This window comes from Pristiophorus japonicus, chromosome 19 (assembly GCF_044704955.1).
Source record: "Pristiophorus japonicus isolate sPriJap1 chromosome 19, sPriJap1.hap1, whole genome shotgun sequence".
NCBI lineage: Eukaryota > Metazoa > Chordata > Chondrichthyes > Pristiophoridae > Pristiophorus > Pristiophorus japonicus.
Window position 1 is genome coordinate 12,300,024 of NC_091995.1, and position 22,419 is coordinate 12,322,442.

The 22,419-nt window shown below is 46.1% G+C and overlaps 1 protein-coding gene across 1 annotated transcript in view; it reads left to right on the top strand.

The window, feature by feature from the left end:
* The window catches only part of LOC139230117 (uncharacterized), a 172,549-nt gene that overhangs the window by 136,583 nt on the left and 13,547 nt on the right, over window positions 1–22,419 (top strand). The window contains exons 14-15 of the mRNA XM_070861960.1: window positions 8,479–8,768; window positions 14,197–14,292. Coding sequence (XP_070718061.1) covers window positions 8,479–8,768; window positions 14,197–14,292 — 386 coding nt within the window. The remainder of the gene's footprint in view (window positions 1–8,478; window positions 8,769–14,196; window positions 14,293–22,419) is intronic.

Consider the following 22,419-nt stretch of genomic DNA (forward strand, 5'->3'; position numbering starts at 1 on the left):
GACTGGGGAGAGAGAGAGAGATTGGTGCGGAGTGAGAGAGTCTGAGGTAGAGAGTCAGAGACTGGGGGAGAGAGACAGAGATTGGGTGAGAGAAACTGGTGCTGAGAGAGGGAAAGCAGGAGAGGGGATCAGAGAGGATAGAGAGAACTCAGGGAAGACGGATCATGTTTTTCCAACCCCCTTTACATCCACACCCAATTTCTCGGAAAGCTCGGTGCGTGTGTGACAAGGGAAATCATTGGAGTGGATGAAATGCGGAAGTGACAACACTTTCACTATTCACTTCATAACCAATAAACTTGTTAACAATCCGTGACCCACACCCAATGCTCCATCTGTGGCGGGGTGGGGGAGGGCGGACGTAAGGTCAGGAACCTGGGCTAGGATGGAGCAGCAACTTGGGCTGTGATGGGGTCAGGAACATGGGCTGGGATGGGGTCAGGAACATTGGACTGGGATGGGGCAGGGATTTGGGCTGGGATGGAGCAGGAACTTGGGCTGTGATGGGGTCAGGAACTTGGGCTGGGATGGAGCAGGAACTTGGGCTGTGATGGGGTCAGGAACTTGGGCTGGGATGGGGTCAAGTACTTGGACTGGAATTGGGTCAGGAACTTGGGCTGGGATGGGGCAGGAATTTGGGCTGGGGGGCGGCATGAACTTGGGTTGGGGGAGGAGTCAGGAAATTGGGCTGGGGCCCTGAACTTAGGCTGGGGGCGGGGGGGGGGGCATGAACTTAGGATGGGGGTAGGGGCATGAACTTGGGCTGGGTCATCATCATCATCATAGGCAGTCACTCGGAATCGAGGAGGACTTGCTTCCACTCCTGAAGTGAGTTCTTTGGTGGCTGAACAGTCCAATACGAGAGCCACAGACTCTGTCACAGGTGGGACAGATAGTCGTTGAGGGAAGGGGTGGGTGGGATTGGTTTGCCACACGCTCTTTCCGCTACCTGCGCTTGATTTTTGCATGCTCTTGCCGTTGAGACTTGAGGTGCTCAGCGCCCTCTCGATGCACTTCTTCCACTTAGGATGGTCTTGGGCCAGGGACTCCCAGGTGTCAGTGGGGATGTCGCACTTTATCAGGGAGGCTTTGAGGGTGTCCTTTTAGTGTTTCCGCTGTCCACCTTTGGCTCGTGTCTGGCATGAAATTATGTGGCCTGCCCAGCGGAGCTGATCGAGTGTGGTCAGTGCTTCAATACTAGGGATGTTAGCCTGGATGAGGACGCTGATGTTGGTGCGCCTGTCCTCCCAGGGGATTTGTAGGATCTTGCGGAGACATCGTTGGTGATATTTCTCCAGCAACTTGAGGTGTTTGCTGTACATAGTCCATGTCTCTGAGCCATACAGGAGGGCAGGTATTACTACAGCCCTGTAGACCATGAGCTTGGTGGCCTGGTCTTCAAACACTCTTTTCCTCAGACAGCCGAAGGCTGCGCTGGCGCACTGGAGGCGGTGCTGGATCTCATCATCGATATGGGAAGTGGTCTTTCGCGATGAAAAAGTGTTCGAGCCTTTCCACAAAGGCATCCCATTCTTCCCCATCAGCGAATTGTTGGAAGTTGCTTAGGTTAGACATGTTGTGCGTGGAAATTCAAAACTTCATTGACAGTTGTAGTACATGCAAGCACTCTAATAACGACTCCACGAGGTAAGCGTATAGTACTTGAACTGTAGTGACCTTAGTCCATTTTTTGCAGTGAGGACACAATGAGGTGAGCTCCCTTTTATACTTGGTTACCTGCAGTGTGCAGGTGACCCTCAGGTCTTCACTAGTAGCACCCTCTGGTGGTACAGGTATGGTGTATACAGTGTGAAGGTACATTCAGTGGTCTCGTGTTGCAGTGCATACATTAACATACATAACATCAACTATGTCCTGAAGTTCAGCCTCTGTATGTGTGCAGAGGCAGGTGTCGTCCCCGTACTGTAGCTCGACGAGAGAGGTTGGGGTGGTCTTGGATCTGGCCTGGAGACGTCGCAGGCTGAACAGATTCCCACTGATTCTGTAGGTTAGTTCCACTCCAGCTTGTTGACTGTGAGGTGGAGCATGGCAGCGAGAATGGAGCATGGCAAAGAGCATAAATAGATTTAAGGGGAAGCTAGATAAGTAGTTGGGGGAGGAAAGAATTGACGGTTATGCTGATGGGGGTAGAAACATAGAAAATAGGTGCAGGAGTAGGCCATTCAACCCTTTGAGCCTGCACCACCATTCAATAAGATCATGGCTGATCATTCACCTCAGTACCCCTTTCCTGCTTTCTCTCCATACCCCTTGATCCCTTTAGCCATAAGGGCCATATCTAACTCCCTCTTGAATATATCCAATGAACTGGCATCAACAACTCTCTGCAGTAGGGAATTCCACAGGTTAACAACTCTCTGAGTGAAGAAGATTCTCCTCATCTCAGTCCCAAATGGCTTACTCCTTATCCTTAGACTGTGTCCACTGGTGCTGGACTTCCCCAACATCGGGAACATTCTTCCTGCATTTAACCTATCCAGTCCCGTCAGAATTTTATATGTTTCTATGAGATCCCCTCTCATCCTTCTAAACTCCAGTGAATACATGCCCAGTCAATCCAGTCTCTCCTAATATGTCAGTCCTGCCATCCCGGGAATCAGTCTGGTGAACCTCAATAGCAAGAACGTCCTTCCTCAGATTAGGAGACCAAAACTGAACACAATATTCCAGGTGAGGCCTCACCAAGGTCCTGTACAACTGCCGTAAGACCTCCCTGCTCCTATACTCAAATCCCCTCGCTATGAAGGCCAACATACCATTTGCCTTCTTCATCACCTGCTGTACCTGCATGCCAACTTTCAATGACCGATGTACCATGACACCCAGGTCTCATTGCACCTCCCCTTTTCCTAATCTGCTGCCATTCAGAAAATATTCTGCCTTCATGTATTTGACACCAAAGTGGGTAACCTCACACTTATCCACATTATACTGCATCTGCCATGCATTTGCCCACTCACCTAACCTGTCCAAGTCACCCTGCAGCCTCTTAGCATCCTCCTCACAACTCACACTGCCACCTCATCTGCAAACTTGGAAATATTACACCAATTCCTTCATCTAAATCATTAATGTATATTGTAAATAGCTGGGGTCCCAGCACTGAGCCCTGCGGCACCCCACTAGTCACTGCCTGCCATTCTGAAAAGGACCCGTTTATCCCGACTCTCTGTTTCCTGTCTGCCAACCAGTTCTCTATCCACTTCAGTACATTATCCCCAATACCATATGCTTTGATTTTTCACACCAATCTCTTGTGTGGGACCTTGTCAAAAGCCTTTTAAAAGTCCAAATACACCACATCCACTGGTTCTCCCTTGTCCACTCTACTAGTTACATCCTCAAAAGATTCTAGAAGATTTCTCAAGCATGATTTCCCCTTCATAAATCCATGCTGACTTAGACCGATCCTGTCACTGCTTTCCAAATGCGCTGCTATTTCATCTTTAATAATTGATTCCAACATTTTTTTCTCTATTGATGTCAGGCTAACTGGTCTATAATTCCCTGTTTTCTCTCTTCCTCCTTTTTAAAAATGTAGTGTTACGTTAGCTACCCTCCAGTCCATAGGAACTGATCCAGAGTTGATAGACTGTTGGAAAATGATCACCAATGCATCCACTGTTTCTAGGGCCACTTCCTTAAGAACTCTGGGATGCAGACTATCAGGCCCCAGGGATTTATTGGCCTTCAATCCAATCAATTTCCCTAACACAATTTCCCACTTAATAAGGATATCCTTCAGTTCCTCCTTTTCACTGGACCCTCGGTCCCCTAGTATTTCCAGAAGGTTATTTGTGTCTTCCTTCGTGAAGACAGAACCAAAGTGTTTGTTCAATTGGTCTGCCATTTCTTTGTTCCCCATTATAAATTCATCTGATTCTGACTGCAAGAGACCTACATTTGTCTTCACTAATCTTTTTCTCTTCACGTATCTATAGAAGCTTTTGCAGTCAGTTTTTATTTTCCAAGCAAGCTTTCTTTCATACTTTATTTTCCCCCTCCTAATTAAACCCTTTGTCCTCCTCTGCTGAATTCTAAATTTCTCCCAGTCCTCAGGTTTGCTGCTTTTTCTGGCCAATTTATATGCCTCTTCCTTGGATTTAACACTATCCTTAATTTCCCTTGTTAGCCACGGTTGAGCCACCTTCCCCGTTTTATTTTTACTCCAGACAGGGATATACAATTGTTGAAGTTCATCCATGTGATCTTTAAATGTTTGCCATTGCCTATCCACTGTCAACCCTTTAAGTATCATTCGCCAGTCTATTCTAGCCAATTCATGTCTCATACCATCGAAGTTACCTTTCCTTAAGTTCAGGACCCTAGTCTCTGAATTAACTGTGTCACTCTCCATCTTAATAAAGAATTCTACCATATTATGGTCACTCTTCCCCAAGGGACCTCGCATGACAAGATTGCTAATTAGTCCTTTCTCATTACACATCACCCAGTCTATGATGGCCAGCCCTCTAGTTGGTTCCTCGACATATTGGTCGAGAAAACCATCCCCAATACACTCCAGGAAATCCTCTTCCACCGTATTGCTACCAGTTTGGTAAGCCCAATATAAATGTAGATTAAAGTCGCCCATGATAACTGCTGTACCTTTATTGCACGCGCCCCTAATTTCTTGTTTGATGCTGTCCCCAACCTCACTACTACTGTTTGGTGGTCTGTACACAACTCCCACTAGCGTTTTCTGCCCTTTGGTATTCCGCAGCTCCACCAATACAGATTCCACATCATCCAAGCTAATGTCCTTCCTTACTGTTGTGTTAATTTCCTCTTTAACCAGCAACGCTACCCCACCTCCTTTTCATTTCTGCCTATCCTTCCTGAATGTTGAATACCCCTGGATGTTGAGTTCACAGCCTTGGTCACCCTGGAGCCATGTCTGCGTGATACCAATTATATCATATTCGTTAATTTTTTAATTGTTTCTCTTCTACGGACTGTGCCAAGTTTGGTTTTAAAAAACAAGAATTTTGCTCGTGGCTGTCGTTTTAGAAACAACTCTGATGGTGTTCTACCAGTAGTTGTATGAGGAGTATCACGATAATTAGAAAATTAGCCAATTTGTGGTCCAATGACAACTGTCGTTTCTTTGGATTTGTATCCAACATCTGTTTGATGAGGGCACGTTTTACAATTTGTACTGTGCGCTCTGCTGCAGGGTGGTTACAGTGGAACCTTGGTATGTTTCACACTATTTTTGCTCATGAACTGTGCAAATTCTTCTGAACGAAATTGTGGTCGATTATCAGAAACAATTTCTTCTGGGAGGCCAAATGAAGAAAATAATATTTGTGAAATGTTTAATGTTTTACTTGTTGTTATTTTCCACATTGGAAACACCTCAAACCACTTCGAATGGCTATCAATCACAATAAACAACTGTTGTCCTTCTAACTCAGTAAAATCGATATGTAGCATTTTCCACACCCTGGGAGGTCATTTCCATGGCTGTAATGGTACTGATGGTAGTTTCTTTCTTACCGATTGACATGTCATACACTGACTCACGATGTACTCTATATCTTTATCTAGATCTGGCCACCATAAGTAACTGTGTGCAAAACTCTTGGTCAAGCACATTCCCAGGTGCTGGTCATGAAGGTCTCCTAATAATTTGGAACTGAATTTATTTGGTATAACCACTCTTGCATCCCACATGATACAATCTTTATCGACTGATAATGAAGAATGGATGAATATCTTTGTCTGTTACCTGGTTTGGCCAGCTATTTGCAATATAATCATACACCTTTGACATAATTGGGTCACATTTGGTTGCTCTACCAATCTCTTCAGCTGTAACTGGCAGTTCATCAATGTATGAAAAATAGAACACTTCTTCCCTATCCGGTGTAACTAGACATAGCATCAGCATTACTGTGATCAACTGATCGTCTGTATTCAATATCATAAGTATATGCTGACAAGATCAAAGGCCATCTCTGCATTCGGGCTGCAGCTAATGTTGGAACTGGGGACTTTGGATGGAGGATTGCTGTCAGGAGCTTATGGTCTGTAATGATGGTAAACTTACGACCATACAGCTATTTGTGGAACTTCTTGACCCCAAAAATTAATGCCAAACTTCCTTTTCAATTTGTGCATAATTATGCTCACTGGCACTGAGTGCATTAAGCAAAAGCAATTGGTCTCTCCTCCTCACTATGTAGTACATGAGAGATCATTGCCCCAACTCCATACGGAGATGCATCACATGCTAGCTTGATCTCCTTAGATACATCATAATGAGCTAACATGGTGCTCTCTACCAATTTGCTTTTACACTCATTGAATGCTATATCACATTCTTCTGACCACTTCGAATGGACCTGTTCTTTCAATAATTAATTCAGTGGATGTAATACTGTTGCCAAATTTGGTAGGAACTTCCCATAATCGTTCAAAAGACCCAAAAATGATCGAAGTTCAATTACATTCTTGGGAGTGAGTTCATTTCTGATTGCATCCAGCTTTTCCTTGGTTAGATGTAAACCATCTTTGTCTACTCTGTACCCTAAGTACTCCACGGAGTTTTGAAATAACTTACACTTGCGAGCAGACACTCATACTCTGTGCTTCTCTATCCATTTGAGGATTTCATTCAATATGTAATTATGAATTTGCCTATTTGTTGCTGAACTAAGTATGTCATCGAAATAACATACTACCCCTTCAATACCTTGCAAAATCTGGTTCACCACCCCTTGGAATATGGCAGGGGTGGAAGACACTCCAAATGGTAGCCTATTAAATTGATATTGGCCTAAATGAGTATTTATAGTCAAGCATGACTTGGACTCCTCATCTAGTTCAAGTTGTAAGTAGGCATTTGTAAGATCCAACTTTGAGAAGATCTGACCACCTGTCAGATGTATTGGCAATGTATTGGGGAGATTACCCTCTAGAACCTGATTTACGATTACTTTATAATCACCAGACAATCTTACCTTACCATTGGTCTTAGGTACAACAACAATGGGTGTCGCCCAATACATAGATCTATTTTAGAAATAATGTTCTCAGTCTCTAGTCTTTTGAGTTCCTGCTCAACTTTCTCCTTGAGTGTATATGGTACGGAACGTGGCTTGCAGTAAACCGATCTAGCATCCTTCTGTACCCTGACACTCGCCTTGAAGCCTTGGATCGGACTGCCTGTTTCACAGAACAATTTTGGATAATTCTTGATGACATCATCCTTTGATGCAAATCTCGTTTCAACACGAAAAACCTCACTCCAATCCAGCTTCAGTGATCTCAACCAATTTCTTCCTAGTAAGGCAGGCTTGTCTCCTGACACTACTAATAGAGGCAAGTTCTGAAATTGATCCTTGTATTTCACCAGTACGGTGATACGACCTATCACAGGAATGTTCTCTCCCGAGTAGCCTCGCAGCTCTATCTAGGATTTCTCCAATGGGAAATCATGCAATTTATCGAGGTATAGCGACTCCGGTACCACAGTCACGGATGCACCAGTGTCGATTTCCATGGGTATCTTGGTTCCTGCAACATCTATGTGGATGTTGATACTTTTCGAATTGCTGTTAGTTAACCTGGTGCTCCTGATGATGTGTAGCTCTAAAAACTCCTTGTCCTGTTGTTTTTCTTCCATGCTATATAGTCTCTGGGGATTTCTACTTATAGCTTTGAAGGCTGGTTTACCTTTCAGTCGGCATGCCTTCGCAAGATGCCCAGTTTACCTGCAGATGAAACACTCTGCCTTCACATATGAACAACTTTGAGCATTGTGTTTTACCAGGCACCGATAGCATGACTTCAATGCTCTGTTACCATTGCTAGTTTCTGAGACCTTGGGGCCCAATTGCCTTTTACTTTTAGCCTGCAGGCAATTCACCATGGTTGTCTGATGACTGGAAATGTTACAAAATTCTCAGGAATATTGGTCAGCCATGTCCATTGACATAGCTGTCTGACAAGCTAAATCAAAAGTCAAGTTAGGAGTTATCAATAACTTTCTTCTGATTGCATCATTTTTCATCCCACAAACAAAGTGGTCACACAATGCTCGGTCCTGAAAGTTTCTGAAATTACAGTGATTGGATAGCTTTTTTAATGCTACAATGTACACACTGATATTTTCTTTGGTTAACTGATCTTGTATTCTGAAATGATAACTTTTAGCAATTTCCGGGGGCTCAGGACTGTAGTACTGTTCCAACTTAGTTAGAATCTGCTCAAGAGTTGCATCCTTTGGCTTGACAGGCACAAGCACATTTTTCAGGATTTCATACAGCTCAGGCCCTGCATCAGTTAAGAAAATCATCCATTGTCTTTCCAACACCACCCGGTTATGGTTTTCATCATTGGGGACTTCGGTGATATTATGTACGGTGAAAAACATTTCTAGCCGCTCCAGATACGCTCCGATACTTTCACGGTCGCGTTGAAACTCCACCAAATGCCCTATTATTCCCATAGGCGCGGTCATCTGGACTCTGGCAGTTCAGTCAAGTGTAATTTACTTTGTATTTGTAGCTGTTAATAAAAACCAAAGCGCCTGTCCCGTCTGTAGAAAGGAGACTTCCTCCAGGGCCCTGAGACCCAACCGCACCCTCGCCAACATCGTGGAGAGAGTTGTAAAAAGTGGTAATAGTGATAAAAATCAGCAGGAATGCAGCCGCCACAAGAAGATTAAATTATTTTGTGAAACTGACAAACAGCCCATCTGTCTTGTTTGTCAGAGTTCAAAAAGTCATCAAAACCACGAGGTACTGCCACTGGAAGAAGCGACCGAAGATTTCAAGATGAGTTAATATAGTGTAAAATAAATACAGTCACAGGTAACAGAATCCTGAACTGGATCGTTCACAGATTCGGGTTTGTGCGTCTCTCAATACTTAAAGCACTTTAGATAATGTGTTTGTGGTTATTTAATTACTCATTCCTTACATGGACTGCCATTTGTATTGATGCTGAAGGAACCAGGGACAGGAAGTGAGAGTTTCACTTTATTCTTAACACCATTTTAATAGATCAGTGTAAATTGATCAGCTCTTGGAATGCCGAAATCAGTAACAGAAATCAATACCAGAAAATAAGAGTGTTTCACTTTATATTGTTCACCATTTGACTTTGAGCACAGTGCAAGGTGACCAGTCCTTCGAGATGTGTTGCAGCTGCCACAAGGAGAAGATGAAGGTATTTTGGAAAACTGACAAACAGCCCATCTGTCTCGTTTGTCAGATTTCAAAAAGTCATCAAAACCACAAGATACTGCCATTGGAAGAAGCGACCGAAGAGTTTAAGATGAGGAGATACCGTGTAAAATAAATACAGAAACAAGTAACAGAATCCTGAAGGAACTAGGGACAGGAAGTGAGTTTATTCTAAACACCATTTTAATGATTAGTGTAAATTGATCAGCCCTTGGAATGCAAAGTGAAATCTTTTGTACAGGATGTTCTCAGATCGATACTGATCCTGTCTCCATTTCAAGCGATGATCTGTGGAACGTGTCTCGTATTTATATTCCATATGTGAAGCGTTTAATGTCGGCATGAACTTGTTAAACTTCTTCCCAAGCCTCCCGAGTGCAATGTTTCAGCAATCGAGTAAAACAACAGGGACCAGGAAACAGAAGCAAATCACTTACTCTGGGTATTTTCATAAAGGACAGCACCGGCAGAGGCAGATTTAACGGGAAAGCACTTGAGAAGTTAAGGGGAAAGGGATAGAGGAGAACTAAGGTGAAAGAAACCCCCTGTGTCAATAAAGGGACAAAGCACATCACCAGAGACCAGATAAAGTAAAGAAAACCCGAGAGAAGTGAAAGGTAAAAACAGGGATAGCGGACAGAAGGAAAATTAAAAGGGAATGGTTGGTATTAAAATTAAGTATAACCTAAAGGGACAACAGGAGAAATAAACCAAGAAAGGGAAACAGCTGAGAAAGTTATAACGAAGATGGAGTCCATGAAATGTGGTTATTGTGTAATATTGTAAAGGAGAAAGTCAGATACAATACAAAGATGAAGAGACACACCACCCTGACTTGGAAATATATCACCATTCCTTCATTGTCATTGGGTCAAAATTTTGGAACTCCCTCCCGAACAGCACTGTGGAAGTACCTTCACCACACAGACTGCAGCAGTTCAAGCCAGAACTGGACAGATCAGAAAAGTCGTATTTCAGCGCATGCGCAGTATGCGCCAAAAAACGGCTTTTGCAATTCCATCTACGGGACCGTACATACTCCGTACGGACCCGGTGAGGCCACGATTTCAGGCCCATTAATATCGCAGAAGGAAAGGCAGAGATGACAGCTGAACAAAGATGCAGTTTGCAGGTCACAGAGAGACTTTGGTCATAGGTTCATTAAAGAAGATAGCTGGCCATCTGTGACTTCAAGATAATCCCTGCAGGATGGTGATATGTCAACCTGGAACTACAGCAGAACATATTGAGCAAAGCTTGAAGTTAAACTGATGGGGAGAGGTAGAGGACCAGTGGTAGTGCATGTTACTTTTCATTCGTTCATGGGATCTGAGCATTGCTGGCAAGGCCAGCATTTATTACCCATCCCGAATTGCCCTTGAGAAGGTGGTGGTGAGCCGCCTTCTTGAACCGCTACAGTCCGTGTGGTGAAAGTGCTCCCATAGTGATGTTAGGGAGAGAGTTCCAGAATTTTGACCCAACACCGCTGGAGGAACGACAATATATTTCCAAGTCAGGATGGTGTGACTTGGTAGGGAACTTGCAGGTGATGATGTTCCCATGTGCCTGCTGCATTTATCTTTCTAGGCGGTAGAGGTCACGGGTTTGGGAGGTGCTGCCGAAGAAGCTTTGGCGAGTTGCTGCAGTGCATGGTGCGTGGTGGTGGGGAGAGTGAAAGTTTGAGGTGGTGGATGGGGTGCCAATCAAGTGGGCTGCTTTGTCTGGATGATCGAGCTTCTTGAGTGCTGTTGGAGCTGCAAGTGAAGAGTATTCCATCACACTCCTGATTTGTGCCTTGTAGATGGTGGAAAATCTTTGGGGAGTCAGGAGGTAAGACACTCACCACAGAATACCCAGCCTCTGACCTGCTCGTTGCCACAGTATTTACGCGGCTGGTCCAATTAAGTTTCTGGTCAATCAATACCCCCAGGAGGTTGATGTTGGGGGAATCAGCGATGGTAATGCCATTGAATGTCAAGAGGAGGTGGTTAGACCTTCGCTTGTTGGAGATAGTTATTGCCTGTCACTTGTGTGGTGCAAATGTTACTTGCCACTTATCAGCCTAAGCCTGAATGTCGTCCAGGTCTTGTTGCATGCAGACATGGACTGCTTCATTATCTGAGGAGTTGCAAATAGACCTGAACACTGTGCAATCATCAGCTAACATCCCAACTTCTGATCTTATGATGGAGGGAAGGTCATTGATACAGCAGCTGAAGATGGTTGGGCCGAGGGCACTGTCCTGAGGAACTCCTGCAGTGATGTCCTGGGGCTGAGATAATTGACCTCCAATACCCACAACCATCTTCCTTTGTGCTAGGTATGATTCCAGCCAGTGCAGAGTTTTTCCTTGATTCCTAGTGACTTCAATTTTACTGGCTCCTTGATGCCACACTCTGCCTTGATGTCGAGAGCAGTCACTCTCACCTCACCTCTAGAATTCAGCGTTTTTGTCCATGTTTGAATCAATGCTGTAATGAGGTCTGAAGTTGAGTGGTCCTGCCAGAATCCAGCCTCGGTGAGCAGGTTATTGGTGAGTAAGTGCCGCTTGATAGCGTTGTTGACAACACATTCCATCACTTTGTTGATGATTGAGAGTAGACTGTTGGGGCAGTAACTGGCCAGATTGGATTTGTCCTGACTTTTGTGGACAGGACATACTTGGGCAGTTTTCCACTTTGTCGGGTAGATGCCAGTGCTGTAGCTGTACTGGAACAGCTTGGCTAGAGACCCGGCTAGTTCTGGAGCATGTCTTTAGCATGACTGTGGGATATTGTCGGGGTCTTTGCTGTATCCACTGCGTTCAGTCGCTTCTTCATATCACATGGACTGAATTGAATTGGCTGAAGACTGACTTCTGTGATGGTGGGGACCTCAGGAGGAGGCCGAGATGTATCATCTACTTGGCACTTCTGGCTGAAGATGGTTGCAAACACTTCAGCCTTGTCTTTTGCACTCACTTGCTGGGCTCCACCATCATTGAGGATGGGATGTTCATGGAGCTGCCTCCTCCCATTAGTTGTTTAATTGTCCACCACCATTCACGATTGGAAGTGGCAGGATTGCAAAGCTTTGATCTGATCTGTTGATTGTGGGATCGCTGAGCTCTGTCTATAGCATGCTGCTTCCTCTGTTTCATTTTCCTGTGGTCCTGTGTTGCAGCTTTCCCAGGTTGAAACCTAATTTTAAGGTATGCCTGGTGTTGCTCCTGGCATGCTCTTCTGCACTCATTGAACCCGGGTTGGTCCCTTGGCTTGATGGTAATGGTAGAGTGAGGATATGCCAGGCCATGAGGTTACAGATTATGGTGGAATACAATTCTGCTGCTGCTGATGGCCCACATTGTCTTATGGATGCCCAGTTTTGCTAGATCTGTTTTGAATTTATCCCATTTAGCACAGTGGTAGTGCCACACAACGCGATGGAGGATGTCTGCAGTGTGAAGACGGAACTTCGTCTCCACAAGGACTGTGCAGTGGTTACTGCTACCAATACTGTCATGGACAGATACATCTGCAACAGGTAGCTTGGTGAGGATGAGGTCAATAAGGTTTTTCCCACGTGTTGTTTCTCTCACCACCTGCCTCAGGCCCAGTCTGGCAGCTATGTCCTTCAGGACTCGGCCAGCAGTGATGCTACCGAGCCAATCTTGGTGATGGGCATTGAAGCCCCCCAATCCAGAGAGCATTCTGTGCCCTTGCTATTCTCAGTGCTTCTTCCAAGTGGTGTTCAACATGGCCGAATACTGATTCATCAGCTGATGGAGGGCAGTAGGTGGTAATCAGCAGGTGGTTTCCCTGTCCATGGTGGACCTGAAACCATGAGACTTCTTGGGGTCCGGCGTCAATGTTGAGGACTCCCATGGCCCTCTCTCCCGACTGTATATCACTGTACCATCACTTCTGGTGGGTCTGTCCTGCCCGTGGAACAGGATGATGATGGAGGAGTCTGGGACATCGGCTGAAATGATTCTGTGAGTATGGTTATGTCAGATTGTTGCTTGACTAGTCTATGGGACAGCTCTCCCAATTTTGCCACAAGTCATAAGATGTTAATGAGGAGCACATTGCGGGTCGACTGGCCTGGGTTTGCCATTGTTGTGTCCAAAACCAGGACCAAGGTAAATGCCATCCGTTCAGTTTTATTTTTATGTTTACATTTTGTAGTAGTTTGCTTGGACATTTCAGTGGGAAGAGTCAACCGCATTGCTGTGGGTCTGGAGTCACATATCAGCTGTGGTGGGATTTGAACACCCCTCTCCAGATCATTAGTCAGGTCTCTGGTTACTAGTCCAGAGGACTATACTACCATTCCCGTAGGGTTAGATGACTTGGGGATGAACCTTGTAGGAGTCTTAAAAGTTACATATATGAGAATTGGCTCAGAACTGAAAGGTAGAGGTTGTAAAATAATGTTCTCTATGCTCTCAGTATTTGGAAAAGGAGCAGAGTTTATCAAAAAAGTTGAGGTGACATGGCATATGTATAACAATACTATTTCAAAAATAACTGGGAACTATCCAAAATGAAAAAGGAATTTCACCCAAGGGATGGGCTAGACTTAAACAGGATAGGGACAGAGAAATGTGTGTGGAATATTAAACCAGCAATAGAAAATCATTTAAACTAGACAGGGGAAGGGTAGGAGGAAAGAGGATCCCAGAAGAGACAAACTGTAGGGTAGAAGGTAGACAAAAGGTGTAGACACAGATATCCAGAGAGACACAGGAACTGGAGACCAGGAACAGGCAGACACAGTGGGAGCTGGTCCTAGTGATCTAAATGTAATGCATAACTGCTTCTCAAATTCAGGTGGTTCCTATAGACAACAAGCTGAAAATTTACCTCAGCAACTTCTGAATGTGAGAAAAGGAGGCTCCATAAAAATTTGAGAACTCAGAATTTTAATTAAACTTAATGGTATTTAATTTCAGGTGTTTATTTCACAAAAATGTACAAATTAATGCTCGTTCTTTGTTCAGGAGGAACTGCAAACCTTACTGAAGCCAGTCCAGGACAAGAAGAAGGAATGCAGCGCTGTAAAAAGTGATTATAAGAAAACATTAACCCACATTCAGGTACATTAGATATTACTTTGTTCTACATTCTGTACATACTTGCAGAATTGTATTGTGCAGAATCTGGTCTCTATATTACAAAAAGTATATAGAGCACTGCAGAAGGCGCAACAAAGGTTTATACGGATGATGCCAGAATTGAGAGGTTATACCTATCATGAAAGATTGAACAGACTGGACCTCCTTTCTCTCGAAAATAAAGGGCTGAGGGGTGACTTGATAGAGGTGTTTAAAATAAGGTACATATAGAGAAGGGGCTGGATTTTCGGTTGTCTATAGCCTCAGTTAGCGCCCAGAGGGGACGTTAATGCGAGTGTTAGAGCTTACTGACTGGGCACGTAGCTTTTAGTGCCCCGGCAGAAAATTTATTAGAGGTTTACCGGGGCGCAAACTACTAGCACCTGGCTGTTGACGATCACTCTGATCATGATGTCATCCTGGTGCAACGCTCATGCTTGTGCCCTGCCGCCAATAACGTCTAAAAAATAGTCGGTACAAGCTTGCAGAGTCATTAACTGGTGGCTACTTAAAGGGATGAGGAAGCGCTTCCCTTGGAGTCACAGTCAGTGCAACGTTTACACAGAGCACGGTGCGTGAACCTCTGAGTTTTCAGCGATAGACACACATAACAGTTCAGCTTGATTAAAAAGTCATTTCTAAAATGTTAATGGGGGCATTACTATTTTGCCAGCGTCGCATTCTACATGCTTTAGCAAGGTGGTGTCAAAAGAGGTCTGTTGGCCATTTCGGCGGACGAGCGAGGAGAACCCTTGCACGTCGGGGCAGAAGGCCTTACACCCCGTGGATTTACCGGTGGCAACGCTCATACCTGGACCTGTCGAAGGAGCAGTGTGTCAGAAGGCTGCACTTCCGAAAGGAGGTAGTTACAGAGATATGCCATCTCCTGCAGTAAGACCTGCAGCATCACATCTGCACCAGGACTATGCTGCCTGTCATAGCATAGTGAAGGTCACAGTGGCACTCACCTTCTATGCCTCTGGCTCCTTCCAAGCTGCATCAGGGGACATATGCAGCATCGCACAATTTGCAGCATATTGCTGCATCCGCGATGTCACACAGGTTCTCTACACCATCGAATGGATTTCATTATCTTCCCGATGACCAGGGAGAAACAGCATGAGCACGCATGTGGGTTTGCCAGGATGGCAGCCTTCCAGAGGGTGCAAGGAACAATTGACTGCACGCATGTGACCTTGCGAGCACCATTCCAGAATGCAGAGGTATTCAGAAACAAAAAGGGATACCACTCCCTAAATGTGCAGCTGGTGTGCGCCCACACACAGCATGATGTGTTTATCCTCCAGGGGAGCAGTGTGCCACGAATGTTTCAGCCACATGGGAAGACCGAGGTTGTCTGCTCGGGGACAAGGGATATGGCCTGGCCACCTGGCTAATGACAACTCTCTACAACCCCACCACAGAGCCGGAGGAATGCTACAATGAGAGACATGCCACCACCCGTAACGTCATAGAGCAGACAATAGGGCTGCTGAAGCAGCAATTCTGATGTCTGGACCGCTCTGGAGGCAGCCTTCAATATTCCCCTCAACAGGTCTCACTATTCATTGTGGTGAGCTGAATGCTGCACAAGTTGCCCATCATGAGGGCCCAGGCCTTGCCAGTGAGGATTGCAGACCCATTTCAGGAGGGGGAGGAGGAGGAGAAACAAGAACAGGAGCCTGCAGATGCCCCGAATGTCCAACAAGGTGATGAGGACCAGGAGCAGCCATGGAGGAGGCAGCGTCCCAATGTATGCGGTGGCAGGGCTATTCGGTGGCAGCTCATCAGGGAGCAATGCACTTAGATGGAGTGAGCTGAAGGATGCAGCTATTAATGACTGCGCAGTGTGCTTGGATAATGCCACATCTCCGTAACAACAACAACTTATATTTATATAGCGCCTTTAACATAGTGAAATGTCCCAAGGCACTTCGCAGCAGTATTATGAGATAAAAATTTTACTCCGAACCGCGTAAGTAGAAATTAGCACAGGTGACCAATAGCTTGGTCAAAGAGGTATGTTTTAAGGAGGTCTTGAAGGAGAAAAGAGAGATAAAAAGGTAGGGAGCTCCAAAGCTTGGGGCCTAGGCAACAGAAGGCATGGCCACCAATGGTTGAATGATTATAATCAGGGATGCTCAAGAGGGCAGAATTAGAGGAGCACAGACATCTCGGGGGGTTGTGGGGCTGGAGGAGATTACAGAGATAGGGAGGGGCGAGGTCATAGAGGGATTTGAAAATAAGGATGAGAATTTTAGTTAAGCCATACACCAGAGGCTGAAGGAGACGGTCAAAATAAGAGTTTATTTAACACACATTGCTGGAACAACCTCAAAAACCCCACACTCTCAAATAATTCAACATGGAGCACCCGCTCCTTCAAAGAAAAAAAAGATACATCAGACTTTGGACATTTTTACTGAGGTGCCAGACCCTCAAATAATACAAAAGGGAGCAGCCGTCCCTTCAAATTATACAGATAAGGAAAATTGGCACCATATTACATAGGACCATGGGGAAATCTTTCATCAGTAGGTCTTATGTAGGCATTTCCCACCCCTCTTTCTCACTCCCCCTCCCTTGCCTACTACTCCTCCTCAATGGGTCCTCAGTGCCTGATTGAGAGCTTGTGTGTCTGAGAGACACAGGACAGATGGCCTAGGAGGATGCGCTGGACCATCCATGGAAAACCCGACTGCTGACCGCACGACCTCAGGATGGGCAGCAGAAGTGTGGGATGGCTAGGGTGCAGGCCGTGTCGGGTGCAAAGGCGGATTGGCAGTGACAGGAGCCAAAATGCTGTCATTGTGAGCACCTTCCAGGTCCTGTGGCACACTGTCACTCCTCTGGGGCTGTGCCAGAGCATCAGGACCAATATGTGCCACCACAACTTGCTGACCTGCTGCAGCCCGTCTGTTCCCCATCTGACTGTGGGGAAGACAGAGAGGATAGTGGCAGACACTACTTGCATGGCAGCACTCTGAGACTGCATAAATGCTGCAGTCTGTGCTTGAAACGCTGCAGTCTGCGCTTGAAACGCTGCAGTCTAAGTTTGCATGCCAGTAACCAGTGTCTGCATGACATCATGAAGACTGTTATGTATTTAACCCCTTGTAACCTGTATTACACTACCACCAGAGGGCCTACATGTTGGGGATTCCAGCATCCCTTGGGAGCATGGTATTTAAGCAGGCCACCCACAAGGTACCTGCACTCTGGAGTCTTATTAAAGGAGCTAAGGTCACATTTGCTCATTGTGCAAAGTACTCAGTTTAATCCTGTATTATGAACGTATCAATTGGCGATGAGGTAATGAACAACCACATGAAAATGCAAAGAACAGTTGGTATCCTGGAAAAGTTCTCAGAAGGGGACGATTGGGAGGTCTTTGTGGAGAGACTCGACCAATACTTTGTGGCCAACGGGCTGGAAGGGGATGAGAATGCTGCCAAACGAAGGGCGATCCTTCTAAATGTCTGTGGGGCAACAACCTATGGCCTCATGACGAATCTCCTAGGTCCGGCAAAGCCAACAGCTAAATCCTATGAAGAATTGTGTACGCTGGTCCAGGAGCACCTAAATCTTAAGGAAAGCGTTTTGATGGCGAGATATCGGTTCTAGACGTGTCAACGGTCGGAGGGCCAGGAAGTGGCGAGCTATGTCGCCGAACTAAGGCACCTCGCAGGACATTGCAAATTTGAGGGATTCCTAGAACAAATGCTTAGAGACTTTTTTGTACTGGGCATTGGCCATGAGATAATTCTTCGCAAACTGTTGACTGTTGAAACTCCGAAACTAAGTAAAGCCATAACGATAGCCCAGGCATTTATAGCCACCAGCGACAACACCAAACAGATCTCGCAGATTAAAGAAGTTTCGGCCAGTACTGTGCACAAAGTAACGTCGTTTTCGAGCAGGAATATACATGGCAAAACGTACACGCCGGCTGCTGCTGCCCAACCTCAGATGACCCAGAGTCCGCCATCAATTGTTAATGCCTTGTTGGCGCTGTGGAGGTGATCTTCGGCTACATCAATGCTGCTTCAAGCACTATGCGTGCAATGGTTGCAGAACAATGGGACACCGCAGCGAATGTGCAAGTGAGCTGCAAACCCTGCAAACCACCACGTTGCAGAGGAAGATCGATCCACTGCGGATCAGGCTGAATTGGAGACTCGCACCGAGGAGGGAGAAGTGTACTGGGTACACACATTTACCGAAATGCCCACCAATAATGTTGAAAGTTGAACTGAATGGAATTCCAGTATCTATGGAACTAGACACTGGTGCGAGTCAGTCCATAATGAGTAAAAAGGCCTTCGACAGGCTGTGGGGCAAAAAGGCACACAGGCCCAAGCTCAGCCCCATTCACAGCAAACTAAGGACTTACAGCAAGGAACTAATGTAATTGGCAGTGCAGAAGTCAAAGTCTTTTATGATGGAGCAGTACACCAACTCCCACTGTGGATTGTGCCAGGGGATGACCCCACATTGTTTGGCAGAAGCTGGCTGGGAAAAATCCGCTAGAACTGGGACGACATCCGAGCACTTTTGTCCGTTGACGATGCCTCATGTGTCCAGGTTCAGAGCAAGTTTCCATCGATGATCAAGCCAGGCATTGGAAGCTTCTTGGGGGCGAAAGTGCAGATCCATTTGGTTCCCGGTACGCAACCCATCCACCACAAGGCACGGGCGGTACCATATATGATGCGTGAGAAAGTGAAAATTGAGTTGGACAGGCTGCAGCGAGAAGGCATCATCGCGCCAGTGGAATTCAACGAGTGGGCTAGTCCGATTGTCCCGGTACTCAAAGAGAACGGCACGGTTAAAATTTGTGGGGACTATAAAGTAACGATTAACCATTTTTCGCGATAGGACCAGTACCTGTTACCCAAGGCAGACGACCTAATTGCGACCCTGGCTGGAGGGAAAACGTTCACCAAGCTGGACCTGACCTCGGCCTACATGACGCAGGAGCTGGAGGAGTCTTCGAAAGGCCTCACCTGCATCAACACGCACAAAGGTCTGTTCATTTATAATAGATGCCCGTTCGGGATTCGGTCGGCCATGGCAATCGTCCAACGGAACATGGAGAGCCTGCTAAAGTCCGTTCCTAGCACCGTGGTTTTCCAGGACGACATACTGGTTACAAGTCGGGACACCACTGAGCACTTGTAGAATCTGGAAGAGGATTTTAGTCGTTTGGATTGGGGCTCAGGTTGAAACGCTCGAAGTGTGTTTTCCGGCGCAGGAGGTCGAGTTCTTGGGAAGAAGAATCGCAGCAGACGGCATCAGACCCACCGACACCAAGACAGAGGTCATCAAGAACGCGCTGAGACCACAGAACTTGACAGAGTTGCGGTCGTTCCTGGGACTCCCTTAACTATTTTGGTAATTTCCTAACTGGGTTAAGGACCCTGCTAGAACCCCTATATGCGCTACTGCGCAAGGGAGATGACTGGGTATGGGGAAATTCACAAGAGGCTACCTTTAAGAAAGCCAGAAATCTGTTGTGTTCAAACAAACTGCTTGTCCTGTATAACCCTTGTAAACGATTAGTGTTAGCTTGCGATGCGTCATCATACGCGGTCGGGTGTGTGCTACAACAGGCTAACAAATCGGAGATTTTGCAACCGGTCGCTTATGCATCCAGGAGTTTGTCCAAGGCCGAAAGGGCCTACAGCATGGTTGAAAAAAAAGCTCTAGCCTGCGTTTGCGGGGTAAAAAAACATGCACCAGTAGTTATTTTGCCTCAAGTTTGAGCTTGATAGTGACCACAAGCCATTCATATCGCTGTTCTCTGGGAGCAAAGGGATTATACCACTGCCTCTGCCCGCATCCAAAGATGGGCACTCACGCTGTCGGCATACAACTATGTAACTGCCACAGACCGGGCACAGAGAACTGCGCAGATGCTCTCAATCGGCTGCCATTGCCCATCATCGGGGTGGAAATGGCACAGCCAGCAGACTTGCTCATGGTCATGGAGGCATTCGAGAACGAGAAGTACCCCGTTACGGCCCGTCAGATCAAGACCTGGACCAGCCAGGATCCTATACTGTTCTTGGTAAAAAAACTGTGTCCTACATGGGAGCTGGTCCGGTGTCCCAGTGAAGATGCAGGAGGCGATTAAGCCGTTCCACAGATGCAAAGATGAGTTGTCCCTGCAGGCGGACTGTCTATTGTGGGGCAATCGCATGGTCTTGCCCAAGAAAGGCAGAGACACATTCATATGTGAACTGCACAGCACCCACCTAGGCACCGTAAAGATGAAAGCCATAGCCAGATCCCATGTGTGGTGGCCCGGCATCGAATATCCATGTGGACTATGCAGGCCCATTCCTCGGTAAAATGTTTTTGGTTGTTGTCGACGCTTACTCAAAATGGATTGAATGTGCAATGTCTGTAAGCACATCCAAGGCCACCATTGAAAGCCTACGAGCCATGTTTGCCATGCACGGCTTGCCCGATTTCCTAGTCAGCGACAATGGGCCGTGTTTCATCAGTGCTGAATTCAAGGAATTCATGACCTGCAACGGGATCAAACATGTCACATTTGCCCCGTTCAAGCCCGTGTTCAACGGCCAGGCAGAACGGGCAGTTCAGACCATCAAGAAAAGCTTGAAACATGTTTCGAAAGACTCCATGCAGACCCGGTTGTCCCGAGTGCTGCTCAGCTACCGCACCATACCCCACTCACTCACCGGGGTTCCCTCAGCTGAGCTGCTTATGAAAAGGGCGCTAAAAACAAGGCTCTCTCTTGTCCACCCTGATCTCCATGATCACGTGGAGGGCAAGCAGCATCAACAAAGTGTGTCCCATGACCGCGCAAATTTGTCACGCGATATTGAGATCAATGATCCTGTGTTTGTGCTCAATTATGGACATGGTCCCAAATGGCTTGCTGGCACGGTCACAGCCAAAGAGGGGAGTAGGGTGTTTCAGGTCAAAATGGCCAATGGACAAATGCACAGAAAACATTTGGACCAAATCAAATTGCAGTTCACCAACAGCTACGAACAACCCGAAGAGGACACCACCAACTTTGACCCTCCAACTCACACACAAATGGCAACTGACATCATGGTTGACCATGAAGCCGAATTCATCATCCCGAGCAGCCTGGCAAGGCCGGCTGCCCAACATCCCAGTGAAGAGCTGACCAACCCACCCACACCCGCATTTGTACTGAGACGATCGACAAGGGAGCATAAAGCCCCAGATCGTCTCACCTTGTAAACAAGTGTACTGTTGACTTCACGGAGGAGTGATGTTATGTATTTCACCCTTTGTAACCTGCATGACACCTGACCATCAGAGGGCCCACCTGTTGGAGTCCCAAGGGATCGCAGCATTCCTTGGGAGCACAGTATATAAGCAGGCCACCCACGAAGTACCTGGAATCTTATTAAAGGAGCTAAGGTCACACTTGCTCATTACACACAATACTCAGCCTCACCCTTTATTAGGAGCGTAATACCCCTGACCCTGTCCCAAATCCTAGTCTTGGGTATTTCCACATTGTGAGTCAATGCCAATGCTATTTCCCACTTAAATAGGGAGCCAACTTTAGATGGGAGTAGATTGGTCAGAAAAAAAGGGACATGGGGAGTTGCATTTGAAAACTACTGCTGCTTTTGCTGGAGGGGGGTTTTCTGAAAGCAAACAATCAATCAATGATTGATTACATTTCGGAATCTAGCCTTTTAAATGTTAAATGCCCCCAAGGCTGCAGCAGCACTGGACACCAGGTACACGGGAAGCTGGATCAGTAAATTATTTTAAAAGGAAATTAGATAATTGCTTGAAATGAAGCACATTAAAGGGTCGGGGGAGTGAGTGGGACAGTGGATTTTGTTTGGGTTGGATTGTCCTATGATTTACCTTCATTGTGGGCTAAAAAACTGAGTTAAACAATCTGTAACTCCTGCTGCTTCAACTCTGCTGGATTAAAATTACACCACAATTGTCCTTAACAAAAATGCCCTTGCCTAATATCAATCCAGAGCCAGCTCCAACATAATGTGGATGGTCAACCCTTTCATTCTATTTTTCCCAATTTGAGCCCCAAACTCAAGCCTAATTATACATGGAGGGGGGTGGAGA